The 16,967-nt window shown below is 39.0% G+C and overlaps 1 protein-coding gene across 3 annotated transcripts in view; it reads right to left on the reverse strand.

The window, feature by feature from the left end:
- SPTA1 (spectrin alpha, erythrocytic 1) overlaps window positions 1-16,967 on the reverse strand; it is a 65,324-nt gene that overhangs the window by 40,346 nt on the left and 8,011 nt on the right. For all 3 annotated transcript variants that reach the window (XM_057553269.1, XM_057553266.1, XM_057553264.1), the window contains exons 7-17: window positions 15,400-15,554; window positions 13,985-14,120; window positions 13,782-13,883; window positions 12,158-12,295; window positions 11,454-11,564; window positions 10,037-10,114; window positions 9,736-9,891; window positions 8,179-8,383; window positions 6,605-6,786; window positions 2,612-2,855; window positions 1,202-1,324 (exon numbers count right to left, since the gene is read on the reverse strand). In XM_057553269.1, the coding sequence (XP_057409252.1) occupies window positions 1,202-1,324; window positions 2,612-2,855; window positions 6,605-6,786; window positions 8,179-8,383; window positions 9,736-9,891; window positions 10,037-10,114; window positions 11,454-11,564; window positions 12,158-12,295; window positions 13,782-13,883; window positions 13,985-14,120; window positions 15,400-15,554 (1,630 nt within the window). The remainder of the gene's footprint in view (window positions 1-1,201; window positions 1,325-2,611; window positions 2,856-6,604; window positions 6,787-8,178; window positions 8,384-9,735; window positions 9,892-10,036; window positions 10,115-11,453; window positions 11,565-12,157; window positions 12,296-13,781; window positions 13,884-13,984; window positions 14,121-15,399; window positions 15,555-16,967) is intronic.

Here is a 16,967-nt window from a genome sequence, read left to right on the forward strand (position 1 = left end):
TAAGTATGTTTTTTAGAATTTGGTGAACACCTCCACAGATAAACCAAGAAGATACAGTGAAGTGTTGGCAAAAATCAACAAGCAGATTTTCATTTTTGCCCATAAAAGATTTATTACTACAGGAATTGTTCTCCCATCCTAAACAACTAGAAAACAAGACAGAGTGTAAGATACAATGATTTTCAGAAGATAGGCAGAGGAGTGTGACTCCTGAGAGAAGGGAAAGAAATGAGCTATGCCTTATGATTGCCACAGTTTATGCCTGGGGCAGTTTGTAGACTGCAGTGCTGGGAGGACTAGCCCAAATAGAACTAGCAATCACACCATGCTGAGGAGACAGAGATCAGAGTTGGGGGAAGACAAGACAGCTAGAGCTTGTGGAGCAGAGTACTGAGAAGGGTGCTGTACTGGGGTTGGAGTTTTGGGGATACACAGAGAGGTCCCATGAAGTATGTGACTGATTACTCCTTTGCATGAATGTGTCAGGAAACTCTTCAAGGGTAAGGAAAAGAAGACTGGAAAGCAGTAGGCCAAAAAACTTCTAAGGTCATATAGAGTTGTGAATAATTAAAATTAGCTCCCACCAAAGTGAAAAGATATTATAATACATGAAGTAGTATCCTCAGAAGGGTTATACCTTAGTAGTGGACTAGTCTCTAAATTAGTTCCAGAATAAAAACTTCCCTGGAAGAACCATAAGAAAGCAGATCCAAGAAGCTCAACGATTGCAAAGCTAAAGAAACAAAGACCACTACACCAAGTTATATTGTAATCAAATTGGCGCAAATTGGTGAAAACCAGTGATAAAAGAGTCAGAGGAAAAAAGACATTACATACAAAAGAGCAAAGATAGTAATGAGAGCAGACTTCTAACCAGAAACTCAGCAAGTCAGAAGACAGTGCAGCAGCATCTTTAAAATGCTGAAAGAAAGACAATATCAGCCAAGAATTTTATATCCAGTGAAAATGTATTTCAAAAATGAAGGCAAAAGGAAGTCTTTTAGACCGAAACAAAAGCCCAGAGAATTTATTATTAGCAGGACTTCACTACAGGAAATGTTAGAGGAACTTCATGTAGAAGGAAAATTATACAGGTAAAAGTATCAACGTAGATAAAGGAATGAAGCCCTAAAATTGAAAAAAAACTTCTCATATATTTGGCACAGTGATGACAGGTCAATTCAATCTGAATCATACATACCTTCCTCTACCATTTTGTTCCCCCTCTCTGTTATCACTTGGATGCGTGGCTCATGGCTGGCAATATTAGCCTGGATGACTTGGTGTCTGTTCAGAAGATTCTTGGAGGAAATCAGGTCCTTGCCTAGAGATAAAAATAATTTCAAGGTCATTGTTATAGTGCACAGAATAATAAGAAGCTACTGTACTTCTTTTTAACTCTTGGACCTACAAGTTCTTCCCATTGAAGTTCATTAAGTGGGCTTCCTAAAATTTATGCTGTTTGTCTGAATTAACTCTGCTCAGCTTTGTTCTTCCCCTTGCCTCTTTGTACTAAGAAAATGCATTATTCTATAAAAGACAATGAATAAATCACTCTTCTCTTTGGATGACAGGTAGCAAGGCACGTAACTCTTCAGCTCAAACTTCCAATAATTTCATGCAACCAATTTTCTTTCAACATGCTGTGGTATAAAAAGCAGGATCTTCCACTTGCTTATTTCCATGGATGCCAGAAAGTTATTAAGTCCTCTAAACTAAAAATAACTGTTTTGTAGTTTTCTTTGTAAAGATTAGACAAAACCTACAAAAAGTGCCTCGCTCATTGGTTAACACTAACAAGCACATAATAAATACTATGTACTGTTAATTTCCTGCTTCTAAACTCCCCAGTTCCAGCTGTCTACTTCATCCTCCCTGTCTCCCATCCACACTTCTACTCTCTTTCCTCCAAAATTTTCTTCCATATACTTCACACTAAATATCTCCAGAAACCCTCTATGCCCGTCTCTCCCTCAAAGAGACCTTTTCTCTTCTAGGATGTTTTCCCAGACAAGCCCCTCTGTTGTCATATGGTCCAGCCTCTCATAGATGTACCCAATACATGTATATTAAGTTTGCATTATATTTATGTGCACTTTTTTTATGTATTTCAATGCAAGTGTCCTGGCACTAACAGTGGTGGACTGATAGATTCCAAAGGAGAGGCAATTATGTACTTTATCTGCTGCTTCACCCCTTTTATCCTTGTAATAGCTCATACATATCCTCGTGATAGCTCCCCTTATAAAAGAGAGCCACTGACAATATAAACAAAAACACTTGTGACCTCAAACGCTAACCATGACTGCTCAGCCAAGGACCTTGGCAATAACTTAACTTAGAGCAAGTAGCAAAAAGCTGGTCACTTTAGCTCTTCCCAGAGGCCTTAAATTCATGGCATTCTTCATGTCTGGTTTTAGGAGGTAAACTTCTCAGTATGAATTATTAAAAAATCCTTTTTTTTTTTGGAAAGCAGGAAAAATTTTCAAGAGTCTAAGGGGAAAGACCTGAGGGCAAACTTTGCTACTGTATCCCAGATCTCTCAAACTATCTGCAGACCTTGGTCTTCTCCTTATGGCTCCGCCTGCTCGGGCTGTACGGCTGTACTAACCAAGGTAGGTGGAAGCTGCAGAAGGTTCAGTCTCTTGGATCCAGGCCTCCTCATCTTCTGTGTCTCTGCAGATCTGGTGCAGGAGGAGAAGGTCAACGAGCTTATTCTTCCGGTTGGCCAGTCGCTTTTTCAGGTCTTCAAACCGAGACACCAGGGACTCCTGCCTTGCCCGTATGTCCCCAGCATTGGGATGGCCTATTTCTTCAATATATGCTGCCAGGTCTGTGAGGGTGTCCACCTGGTCCTGAGGAAAAAATAGCATCGGTGTCAGAAAATCCCATCATTCAGTAAAAAAGGATGAGAGTTGGGCATCTGGCATGGAGGGCAGGACGGGGGGTGGGTGGTGATGAGGAGAATCAGCTCTATATGTACTCATGTATAAACTTCTAATCAGTGAAATAGAGTGGGAAAGTTTGCTACACTAAGAACCAATTCTTCAAGCTAAAGGCTATTTATAAGAAAGTAGTTCTGAAACCACGTGTTAGAAAGGACAAAATATGTATAGAGTGTGCCAAAGAAATCAGGGAAACCAGAACTACAAATGCTTGCTTGTTTGGGAGTAGTGATAAATTGAGGCCCCAAAGAAAACAGCAGGAGGCTTTTTCTATCTCAGTTCCCTTTCCAGCCTCTTTCTCACCCTTTAAAATGATCTGGAACTGTAAATAACAAGGAAATTTCTGAGGCTTAAGTTTGTTGCATAGCAGGAACCATGCCTATGAGATGAAATGTGACGTTACAAAAACAAACGTCAGAACCTCAGAAAGAGAAATTAAAAGGCCTTTCTTTGGCCACTAACTAATTGTATGAATTTAAGTAAATAACGGTCCCCATTTGGGTCGTATCTGAGAAAGGAGGAAAATAGAAACAGAAGTTTGAAGGATTTTCCTAGAAATAAAATTTTAATCGTATTACTATATGGTAAAATAGATACGAGAGATTCATTTCATCTTTATTAATGAGGTCAACTGTAACTGGTATAGCAGGAGCACAGAACACAGGATTTTTGTTTGTCTACTTGTTTCATTTTGTTGTTGGAATGGGGGTGGTGGTGATAAGAGAAGTTCTTCAAAAGATGGATGAGCAGCAGGTATTGGTTTTACTTATTCTACTTTGCCATCTAGTGCTCAACCTACACAGGGTTTGATCTATCTCTTCTTAATTTGGAACAAACCATTGATCATCAATAGCTTCTTAAAATGTATACTCACTTCTCCGTAAAGAAATAAAGGCTCTGCAAAGAGTTAAAATTAAAATCTCCTACTAGCCAACTGTTCTCATCTCTTAGGACATTTTAACTTTGAAAAAAATCATTGTGTAATAGAGCGATTTTCAAACATCATAAATGTCATCATGATTATGGTTTCACTGTACTATTTGAAAGCTAATGTAGTGCAAGATGCTTCAGACTAAAGAGATAGACTTGGCTGCTAGTCAATTGCCATTTTATCCAGCTCTTCACCTATTTTCATAATAGTTTCCTCATCTATATAATAAGGATTTGGGGCTAGAGAATACTCATGATCTTTTCCAGCTTTAATAGTCCGTAGCTAAAATTTTTTTTGCAAGCATGATATCTTAGCCACTACTCCAACTAGGAGTGTAACCAAGGAGAATCCTATGGGGCCTTCCCGGGACAGATCCCTCCCATACCCTCTGTTTTAGCTCCTCTCTGAAGTTGCCAGGTAATAGTATCTGATGCATATTTCCTGAGTTTTTCAGATGCTAAAACCAGCACCAAATGGAAGAAATTAACTAGAATACTTGATGATCGTGAGCACATAGCTCCCAGACCTTCTGGAACTGAAGGATTAATAAGGTTAACTGCCATGTTAGCTCAGCATCAACCGATCAGAGAATTGTTCATGAGCTGATCACATACCCCGTGACACCCCCTCTCTCTCCTGGTCTTTAAAAATGCTTTGCTGAAACCCTTCGGGGAGTTCTGGTTTTTTTGGGCTCAAGTTGAGGCAGGAGATAGATGGCCCCCAGGCTGAACAGTTTCTCCCCTGTGGACAGATACTCCAAAATAGCAGGAGAGAGGAGTTGAACCCTGCCTAGGTAAGAGATAAAAAACCACATATTCCTCATTCTTGAAGTCAAGGAGACCTTCCCAACTACACATGTGCAGAAAGACTCCCTGAAGGTAGAAAGGAAGGGGGCGCCACCCCATAGTAAGTGATGCCAACCTACACATAGGCCTCTTTGCTGGAATCCATCTTTGCTAAGAGATGTGCACGCACACAAGGGAGAACCCTGAGATATACCAAATATAGACTCAGAACCAGGAAAAGCAAGATGATTAGCCAAAGGAAACAGGGAAGAAATGCCCCATATAAGTGATTCAAACTATCACGAGGGCGCGACTCTCTCTCTGAGCCCACCCGTGTGTCTATCCACACATACTCATTTTCCTCCTAATAAACACTTTACTTGTTTCACTACTTTCCGTCTCTCTGTGGAAATTCATTTCTACACAGCTGATGGGCCAGGGTCTTGTCACTGGCCACTGGTCCCTGGTGGTCTAGTGGCTAGGATTCAGCGCTCTCACTGCCTCAGTCCGAGCTCAATACCTCTCTGGGAACCGAAACCCTGCTCCAAGCTGCTACAGGCTCAGGCTGAGGCCATCTGAAATCCAAGCCATCTATTCTTGCATGGCCCTGCAATAAACCTTTCTCTGCTCCAAACTCTGAGATTTTGGTTTGTTGGGCCTCACTGTGCATTGGGCACAAGAGCTTGTGTTCCATAACAGGAGAACAAATTCCTGGTGATTGAATTTCCAAAATACGGTCAAACTTTCCAAAATAGGGTCAAATACTCCTACTTATTACATGTTTACACATTCTGTTCCAAACTTTCCAAAATAGGGTCAAACTTTCCAAAATAGGGTCCTAACTTTCCAAAATAGGGTCAAATATTCCTATTTATTACATGTTTACATATGCTGTTCCTCTTCTTTGTATGTTTTTATTTACTTTTCACCAAATCTTTTCTTTTTCCTTCTTTGAAAATCTGTTGCAAACTCTCTTCATCCATGTAGATTTCAAAACTATCTTTATATGATTTTCCTAACTCCAGCCTTTTACTTCAAGCTCCATCAAACCATACCTAGAGCTATGTAAGTGACTGGGTTCGTTTTGTTTATTTCTATTCTCTGTAGATTATTCTGTCTTTTCCTTTTAACTAAGAGTAATCAAAGAGCAGACATCATAAAAGTGTATTTTAGCAGGACAAATCAGTGGGACTTTGTAGGGAACAGCAGAATAACTTTTAAATACAAGCTAGGATTCCTGGGACGAGAGATTGAGTCAGCTGGAAGTGGATTTCCACTGAGTTCTCCAGAAACTCACATGCAGTATCTATACTCTAGAAACTCATTGGATAAATTTATTTAAAATAACAGTGTGGTGGGATTTCAGTGGGTAACTCGGAAACTAAGGGCCTAGACATCTGCTTCTTAGTCCTGGCCCTGCTGTTAATTTTCTCTGTGACATTGGGGAAGATACTTCACTTCTCTGGGTTTCAATTTTCTTAAGGAAAAAAAAAAATGGTACGATTAAAAATATTTTCAAACTTTGAATTGCAGGATGCCAAAATAGAAAGAGGCAATTTTATAAAAACATTTATTTTACAAGTGAGGATACAGAGATGTGAAAATGTGAAAAGATACACCAAATATCACAGAATTAGTAAGTGATAAGGCTATATATAAAACCCAGGTTTTTGGATTGAGAGTACAATGTTATATTTAGAAGAGTCAATAAAGTCTTTTATCAACCATGGGGTTCTGACAAAAGACACAAGGCACCCAGGAGAAAGGCTGGATTAAAGGAGATATTGGAAAGAGATAGTTGACCAACTAGAAGTTTTGAATTTTTAACTTTGGTTTCCTGCTCTCTCTCTCTTTTTTTTTAAACAATAATTACTTATGATCAGTGTTCTCAGAACATATACAGGTGATCTGGCCTATAATTGGCCAAAGAGCTAGCAACAAACCTGACGAGCAGCCATGGCAGACTCCAGGAGGCCGTGTTTCCTGAGCAGATTCTGTATATCAGCCAGACCTTTCCCATAATCCTCAGACTTAGCCTGCCATTCTACCTCCTCCAGCCAGTGCTTCAGGTCTTCTGCATTATTTTCAAATTGCAGTTGCTTGTTAGCTTCATATAACTGGGTCCCTAGGAAAAGAGAGCAAGTATAAGACAGGTGTCATAACTGATCCTCATTACATGCTAAAACATGTTACATCAACTTAAGGAGCAATATAATATTTTGACCCTCCAGTGGGAAAAAGTATAACTGTCTCCCATGTGATTATACAAGAACTTACCATAAATTTGTAGAATTCGGATGGTATTTGTTTTTGAAGATAGTAGTGTTCTCAAAACAAAGATAAACAATTTGTTCATTTCTTGTTGAGGTATAGTGCTGCTATGTTAGATTTTAACTATCTTGGGTATTTTCATGTCACTTGTTACTCTCTATTGAGACCTCCTTTTCAAAGGGATTCAAACACAAACACTGCATTTTCTGAGAGAAGTATAAAACTTGGGGTTGGCTCAGTTTGAAATTTTGAAGTGTCTTCTCCTGAATATCTTTCTTAGAACTTTGCTAGGCCTCTCTCTTGGTGCCTGTCCTTCATCACAAACCATGCCTACAATTTTCTCTTCCAGAGAATATCTTGATTATCCACATTGTTCTCAGCTAAATTCTTCATTCTATGATCTTATAGCAATTATTTGCGTTATTTCTGTGAAGCAATTACTATGATGTAGAGCAGCAGCAACTTCTTATTGTTACAATCAAGTTGAATTTTTTTTTCCTAAACCAAAAATCAGGATGACATCCAACAAAATCAGTATGATGTATCTTTTCTATAACCAGGGCAGCGTCATGTCTATAGATGATGTTTATAACAAGGGGGATATTGACAGAGAAAGTTTATTATTTGTGTTAATTATGGTAATTGATTAATTTTCCAAAATAAGAGGTGAAGTTAAATTTAAGTAGAGGCTATTCAAGCAGACATGGGAATTTTCTAAGAGCTTACCACAAAGCCTGAACATGCTCAGAGAGGTAAAAAAAACAACAAGTCATCAAGCCCTATTCGTAAGAATAAAATATCATGGGAACATCATATGTGGCACCAACAATATTTTAATGTCTAATTTTATACCCTGGGTCAGAAAACCTTGTTTCATCTATAGAACCAAAATATGTATAATCTAATTTAAGGACACTAGTTTTAGGTGCATAGCCAATACTGAATTCATGGTATCTGAATATTTATTCAAGAGGAAGAAAAAAGTGGAAAAAAAAGTGAAGAAAACAAAAGTAATTTCAGTTGAAAAGACCTACATACATGAAGAAAACATAAAATTGTGTTAATATATAGTGTGACAAATTTAGGTTAGATTTTTAAATTTCTTGACCAATAGAGGAAGACACAGGGAAGCAAATGAGTAGCATCCCTTCTTATAGAGGTCACTAGGTAAACTCAAGGTGGTAAAGATGAAGAAGGCGGGTTTCAGAATTTAGGAATTCGTTTTCAACAAGACTCTGCTTCTAACCTTTCTGTGCTGTAGCCTCCAGCAATTCCGTCCATAGTTTGGCAACTTCACTCAAACGAACATCCACACTTTCAGAGGCATAATGATTGCTCTCAATCATCTCCTGGCCAGTTTTCTGTAGGTTATTGAGCTGGATCTCATTAGCTGCCAATTCTTCTTCAAAGACTTGCTGCTTTTGAACCTGGCTCTTCAAGTTCTGTGTATCCTGAGACAAAATGAAAACAATTAAAGAAAACCATTCCTTGAAGAATGAGGGGCAGACATTTTGAGGACAGGAATTTCTTTTCACTATAAATCTAACTGAACTAAAAAGAGGATATAAGGCAGAACTGTCCTAGTCCAAGTATAGAGCCAGAAGAGGCTTAGGAAACTGTGTGACCAATCCCTCCTCTATACAAATGACAGACATGGCTAATCAACCCCTGAATTTATTTCTATTGAGTCTGGATATAGTCTGAAGATCATTTTAAATACGACACCCCATGCAAGCATTAACAATCTATCAGAGCTGTCATGAAAGATGGAGATTATTTTCCATTCCTGTCCTAGTATATGAAACATCCATCCTTTTGTCGCATATACAGAAGATCTGTTTACCCTGCATACACTGGAACCATAACTCCTCAGGAGAACACAAGCACATAGTGCTGAGTTTTCCAGAATGAAAGGTACAGATTAGATGCTCAAAGTTCTATAAAAAAACGTAAGAACAAAAGCATCAGAGGTATACATTTAAGACTAAATGATATCTAGAAAGTAAATACTGTGAATAGATATTGGCCTAGAAATCAAGAGACTAATTCTAGCCCTGATTGTAAATGCAAAAATTTGTGAGTATATATGTGTGTGTGCATAATAGTTTATATTGTGAGTGAAAAATATGTGTTTACACAAGCAGAAGGTAAAGAAACCTATGTATAGCTCAGAGATAATTCAGAAATTTTTCAAAGTCATACAAACTAAGACAGGAGAGGGACAGAATTCAAGCCCAGTTTTTACCTTCTCCAAAAAGAATTCATGCTTCTACCCCTTTTGTTAAACTGCATTCTAAACATTGATTCTTGGCTAACCTTGGGCAACTCACTTCACAATTCAGATCCTTGGTTTCTTCATCTGTAAAATAAGGAGTTGTTCCTTTCCAGCTACAAAACCGTGTAAGTCTATATTATATCAAACCATTAGGTTACTTTTGAGTTCCGGGTAGCTTGAATGTACATTATGATTAGACACAACATTTTCCTACTATAAGCGTGCAGAGGGCAACAGAAAAGGGGATAAGCAGCTAAATAAGGAGAGTTCCTCCCTTCCTCCGTTCTGTTAAGGATCACTGGAAATTGTGCCAGAGAAAAGGGGTGATGGGTAACAGAGTGTAGGAAAACCGGAAACTAGATGTACAGTCTTGGAGGAGTCATTGCCCTTCTCTGAGACTCTGTCTCTCCACCTGTAAAACGAGGCTCACCAGCTGAACGCTATTGTCCTTTCAGTTCCAAGACTAATTCCATGAAATTCAGTCCCGATGAGTATGTCCAGGGTCTGCAGTTTGCAAATCCTGCCTACCTTGTAATCTTCATCATCTGCCAACTTTTTCTTCTTGTTGATCCAGTTCTTTAAGTCATCTGAGTCCTGATACAGTCGCTGCAGAAGCAATGAATCCTCCAGCAATCTGCGTCGAGTGGCAGCCCTTTCACGTAAAGCATTCTGTCGGGCCAACAGCTGGAAAAACCGTAAACAAACTCACTGTCAGCAAAATCAAATATGGATACATGAGATTCACTGCCCACCAAGGTTATCATGCTCTAACATTTTCCCTGATCCCGTGCATAAGCAGGCAGAGGCACATCTGGGACCTTGGACATACCCCATCCCGGATAGCAGCAATGTTCTCTGAATCATAATGGTCATTATCAATCAGTTTGGTTGCAGTCTTGTCTAAGGTCTGGAAAAAAAAAAAAAAAAAGAGTGGTTTTCCTTCAGTGGCCACTGAGTAAGTGGCCCCAGTTTGGCTAGCTGTTTAAAAGGGAAGCATGACAATGTCAGAAGTAGACAAGTTTCAGGGTCAGAAGATCTAGGTCCTACTTCTGATTTCTGTTATAAATTGTATTTCAAAATGTATTGTATCTCAGGCAGGTTAATTACCTTCTCTATGTCACAATTTTTCTTTTTTAAATCTAATTTACAGTAAATGAATCCTGATGTCACTACGAGGTGAATATCTGGTCTAGTCTTAAATTTTTAAGAAGAAGCCTTATTGATATAGTCACGTCCAGTGCCACCTGTCTCTATCTACCTATCTATCTATCTGTCTATCTATTCATCCTTCCATCCATCATATATCATATATACTTTTATCTACATCTATATCTCTAGCTACATGGGGAATGGAGTCACAAATTATAGACATGAATTTTTACTCATATTCATTCGTGATTCCCAAAATTGCTAGGGCTCAGGATGGATTAATTGATTGGGAATAGGAAAGTGATCTGAAATAAACAATAGCATTTTATAAACAGTAATTTATTTTACACAGTTAGCTTTTACCAGTGAAAATCAACCTAACAAGCATATGGACTGGGAATGACCATATTAAGCTCTGTATTGACTGAAGACTAACAGAGAGGACTTGGAATTTTGTTGTTAGTGTGGTTGTTGCTGCTGGTGGTGGTATACATGCATACATACAAGTTTAAAGTCAGCACTGTCCTAGGGAACATACAGTAGATTGGACAAATAAAGTCTTCTTCACACTTCTCTGAGACTTGCTTATGTATTGACATAAGACATTTTCTGGGACATTGTACTTACAGTTCACAGGAAGACTATAGTTGCATTAAATAAGAAACATATAGATGAAGATATACAGGAAAAAGTAGATACTACTTAGATATCTAGATATTACTAAAGAAAACCAAATGGAGATATTATCGGAGGGGAATAAATATAAAAAGTAAATAATACATTCAAACTTTTAAGTTATGATTCTATGTCGGATATGGATCCAATAGTTTCTATTTATACTGCAGAAAAAATAAGACAATCATGCACTTCATCAGAAAATATAAATGGCTCAAAATCATTAAAACTTTCTAAATATGTTTTGTGGAATAGAAATGTATTGATAAAAAATAGGTATGATTATTTTTCTGGATGTTTTCTCTTTAAAGAACAACGCTCATGTTATGTCTGACAGTTATGAGTGATTCTAAGGATTGGTATTGTATGCAATGATATATACAAACATGAAGCCAGTACCCAAACCAGGGCCCATTTCTTACTGTGATCTTCTCCTCCTGGGCAGTAAAGGCTTCCTCAAAGTCATCATGCTTCTGAAGAAGGGCTTCAACACTGCCCAAGGAGTTTCCCAAGTCCTCATTTTCCAGGAAGGCCTATAGAAGACAGAAAGATACATCCCAGCTGTACCTCACTGGTGAGAAACACTCCCTTTAGAATATCTCTGAGAAAGGAGTAAGGAAGGAGGTGAGGGGAATCGAGAGCAAGGTGGGAATTAGCATAAAGTAGGAGAGGAGATAGAGGCTAACATTTAGCAGCAGGAGCTTGAGTCCCTTCCCAATCTTCTCATACAACTTTATCACTTTTGTCTCTGTGTCTGAACCAACCAATCTAGGCACAATTCTGAGATCTCAAATACTCAAGAGGACCACTCACCTCCTCCAGGAAATCTCTCGTTAACCCTGACTGACTCATTACATTTTCTCTTGCTGAACTCTTAACAACTGGATATTCATTTCACCTCATGTTCAGTAGAGCTTAAGGACTCTCTGCTTTGTATTTAGGTATTTTTCTGTGCATTTGTCCACGAGGGAATTTCAAGAGCCCCACAGAGAGGGCCAATCTTTTCTCCTCCTTGTGGCTCACCCTCCAATTCCCAGGTGAACTGAAGTGGTTGTAAGGGTGTTGATAGTAGTAAGTAAGGAGAAGGAGAAATGGCTTCTGGACACTTTCTGAGCCCCTTTGTTACCTCTTGTCTACTCATCCAACTGTCCACTTGCTCACTGTCACGGTAGAAGAGGTGCAGTTCCAGGCACTGCTCATACTGCTGCCAACGCTTGTCCCACAGTTCCAGCAGAGCATCCCAATGGGAGGTAAGTGCTGCCATCTTTGGAAAGGAAGAGATAATGTGCCAGGAAGATATTAAATTAATTTATTTTATCCTATATTCACTGAGCATCTAATAAATGCAAGGCTTTTTGAAGGATACAAAAATGAATAGGAAATGGGCTTTTCTCTTAAGGCTGCAACATCTAAGTGAATCACTGTAGTATAGGAAAAACGGGATAAATACCATAACAGAGGTACACCACACTTAATATGTATAAATAAAGAAGAAAAGATTAATTCTGATTCGAAGAACCAGGGAGTAGAAGTATAGAAAGTATTGTATCAAACAAAGATTTGAAGGGCAGGGAGGTGTGGATCAGGATTGTAGGAGGACATAATACCCCAAGCAAGTAATTACTCCAAGTAATCATTAGATTATATGAAGTGCTCCAGAGGAAAGTGCAATATCTTAAAAAGGTAAACATTTAATGAAATTCAAGTTTATAGGGCACTTAAATGATCAGATTGAGAAGTTTGCATTCTATTCCAAAAGCAAATAAAAACCATCACGGTGAAAGTGGCATTCTCAAACTCATAAAAGCCTTTGTTTCTGCCCAAGCATCTGCCCAAGAAATTCCAGCTTATTAAACAGGTGCTGTGTTAACTCCATTAAAAAGACAGTAACAATTCTCAGAATCCCAGGATAATAGGTAAGTTTTCAAGGATTTAGGGTCCCACTATTCCTTTGGCAGGAAATAGTTAAAAATAAAAATCCGTATTATAATTTTCCCATAGAGTTCTTGATGAACTGAAAATACAGTCATCTCAACCTTCATCATATAGCACTGGGGGCTGTGCTTGGAATCTAATGATACGCAAAGAGCCTGCAAATCTTATTTCAGTTGTCATCCCAAGGAGTTCCTGTGACTCTGTGACTGGAGTAAAATGTCTCAGGGATCAAGAGGTTTAGCTGAGCCCTTGGGATCTAGGAGGTTAGGATGATGACAAACCTGAATCTTCATTCAGTGGAATTCTGAGTGTTTAAAGCTTTCCTATTGCTTAATGGAGACTTGAGAAACACAGATATAGGAAAATCAGTTTGATTTGAGGTTGTATAGAGGAGAGAAGAAAGGGAGCCATGTGCCAGGAACCATACTAGGTACCTTAGGGAACCCAAAGATGAATAAGGTGTAGCCCTCAAAGAATTCACAATCTAGAGATGAGCATGGGAAAGTGATAAAACAGAGCACATGTGACAAGGCAAGACGGTATGGAGGTTTCAAATTAGGTAGAAGGTAGGTGATGAAATTAGTTAGGTTGATGAAGTAATGTCTCAGAGGTGAGGAAGCACACATCAAGTCCTGAGAACTTCAAATGCCTCAAATTAGCTAAAGCAACATATGAAGGAAGCAGGGTGATATTTGGGCCCATATTAAGATGTTTATACATCTCCTGTCCTCTTTCAGAGATTGTCATATTAGTATGGGATTAAGTGAAGGCTTAATATGTATCAAAATTTCACAAATTCTGTTAAACTAGATTACCTTATCCATGACTTCGTCAGATGCTTCATGATTGGCATCCAGCAGGGCTCTACCAGTCTCATTAGCAGATTGAAATCGGTCATCATAAGAGTCAATCTCATTCTGTGGTCACGAGACAAAATGTTTTAAAATGCAGCAAGAAACCTTCTGGCATTGTTGGAAACCGCCCTCTTCCTGCTACTAGGGAGGCCTTTCCTCTCTACCTTATGCTGCTGATGCCTGTCCAGTAGGGCTTCCCCACCAGTCACATCTGTGGGCAGCTCATCAGCATTGATCAAAGCAGTCTTCTCCTTCATCCAGCCTGAGAGCTCATCATAGTCAGATAAGAACCTCTGGTACCTGAGGGAAAGGTAAGGGAAAAGACAGGAAGGAAGAACCAGATACAAATGGACTTTGAACAAAGAGTCAGGGTTGGGTTGGGCTAAGATGTACAACATGTGCCTTGCCCTAATCCTACACCTCCCATTCCTCTGATGTACTTCCTATTCCTTTAGCAGTGCAGGTTGTAAATCCTTCACTCCAGGTTATGTATTCCTAGGGCAGATGTGTCACTGTGTGATGAAGCACTTGGACATGACATCTCCAACATCACAAAGTCACATCCCAGATGCACTTGAAGTAGAATAAAGTACTCACAAGGAGGCCAATAAATAAGGACATAACATAACCAACAGGAAGCCTAAGGGACGACTAGAGTTAGGGTTAGGAGCCCTCATGTATTTTAGTTCACCCTTCACCATATCAGTAAAAACAAAAACTACAAAAAAAAAGATTACCTATTCAAAGAAATCGGGGCTTCCCTGGTGGCGCAGTGGTTGAGAATCTGCCTGCTAATGCAGGGGACACGGGTTCGAGCCCTGGTCTGGGAGGATCCCACATGCCACGGAGCAGCTGGGCCCGTGAGCCACAACTACTGAGCCTGCGCGTCTGGAGCCTGTGCCCCGCAACGGGAGGGCCCGCGATAGTGAAAGGCCCGCGCACCGCGATGAAGAGCGGTCCCCGCACCGCGATGAGGAGTGGCGCCCGCTTGCCGCAACTAGAGAAAGCCCTCGCACGAACCGAAGACCCAACACAGCCAAAAATAAAATAATAAATAAATAAATAAAGTAGCTACAAAGAAATCAAAAGCTCACCAGTTCATTTTAAATCATATCAATAAGATAAACACTATTTCCTCATGATTTAATAACTAATCATAAAAATTAACTACTGAAATGATGTCTAGGTTTTTTGTAAGCTGACCTACATTCAGGAAATAATTCTAGATTTATTTTGTGTTCTTCAGCTTGGAAATTAATTCCAGTTCCTTAGCTAGGGCCAGGATTTTGACATGTTTCTTCAGCTAATTTTTCAGCTCCATGGACCACTTCATAGCTTCTTACAAATGTACAAACAGAGGAAAACAGGAAGGGTACAGGTGAAAGGAGGTGTCACGCTGAGGATTATATCAGCCTGCAAAGGACTTCTCCTGGCAAATTAAAATTTCTTTTGCCTCTACTGAGCAAGCAGGAGGGTTGGGTCACTCATTATTTTACTCCTTTCACTCTTTTATTTCTGCTTTTGATGTTATATTTTGACCTAGAGATAGGTAAAGCAATAGAGAAGAAGGATTTCTCACCTATAAGAAGCCTGCAGCTTTTCATATCTGCTGGTAGCCAAGGTGCGAATGTGTCCCCAGTTGGAGACCATATCCTCTTTCATCTGCTGGATCTGCGCTGCATCTGAAGGATGGGAAAGCTTCAACTTGTCTGCTTTGGCACATAACTCCTTCACCTTTGGGATGAAAAAGAAACCTAGTATGTGAAGGTGGGTCAACTGTATGGTGATGGATGGCAACTTTGTAGTATATACGGATGTCTAATTATAATGCTGTACATCTGAAACTTATATAATTAAAAAAAAGAAAAAAAGAAGAAGAAACATAGTGGGAAATCCAAGCATTCTGGTCCTCTTGGCAAAGTTTTATGGGAAGAATGTAACATAATAATCATAAGAATTAGAATAATTTATTAGTGCTTTTATATTGATATATTTATATTAATATACTCATGTAACTATTAACAATATTAACAATAATAATTTACTGATTACTTTTTGTCTCTCATTGTGCTAAGCACTTCATATGCATTTTCTTGTTTTATAGTCTTCCTTTAATAATACTGTGAGGCAAAACTATTCTTGTTCCCCTTGTATGTGAAAACTGTGAGGTTGAGTATTTTATTTGCCCAAGGTCATTGAGCTAGTCAGTGTCAGAAGCAATGTTTAGACATACATCTGTCCTTCATTACCCTCTATACTAACTCCATAAATATTATTGTGGGAATCAGAAAGACATTTCTGCCAAGGAAAATTTCTGCCAAGAAAATTTCAGTAATGCCAGGCCGTTTTGAGCACAATTCTTGAGGAGCAGGCTTACTAGGGCAAATTCCACATCTTACCATTAGACCTTCTACTATACCCAACTGTAATTAGGTGTTGTCTAGGACTTGAGATTTCATTATCATTATTCATTAAATCATGGTATTTTATCATCCATAATTAGAAATTTAAAAAAAGACCAAAGAGGAAAAATGAGGAAGAACAAAAGAAGTAGAATGGTGAAATCATTTTCAGAAACTGGACCCAGGGACAGAGCTATGATTAAAGCATAGCAAGTAGGGATCTTCCTGTGGGCTGACTCCACTGTAGAAGCTCAGGCGTAATTAGTTTAAGTTACGGTTAAGTTGTGATGGGAAGAAGTAAGAATGGGAATCATTCAGGAAAACAGGCTTGCTCCAATTTCTAGTGTGTCTATACCTACTGTAGGTATAGGAACTGGGGTTTTCCACTTTCCAGAAGAAAACCCAAAGGTGGGTTTAGTAATGTGTTTTGATTTGTTTTGTTTTTTTAACATCTTTATTGGAGTATAATTGCTTTACAATGATGTGTTAGTTTCTGCTTTATAACAAAGTGAATCAGCTATACATATACATATATCACCATATCTTCTCCCTCTTGCATCTCCCTATCCCACCCCTCTAGGTGGTCACACAGCACTGAGCAGATCTCCCTGTGCTATGCAGCTGCTTCCCACTAGCTGTCTATTTTACATTTGGTAGTATATATAAGTCCATACCACTCTCTCACTTTGTCTCAGCTTATCCTTCCCCCTCCCTGTGTCCTCAAGTCCATTCTCTACGTCTGCAT

This window comes from Balaenoptera acutorostrata, chromosome 1 (assembly GCF_949987535.1).
Source record: "Balaenoptera acutorostrata chromosome 1, mBalAcu1.1, whole genome shotgun sequence".
Lineage (NCBI taxonomy): Eukaryota > Metazoa > Chordata > Mammalia > Artiodactyla > Balaenopteridae > Balaenoptera > Balaenoptera acutorostrata.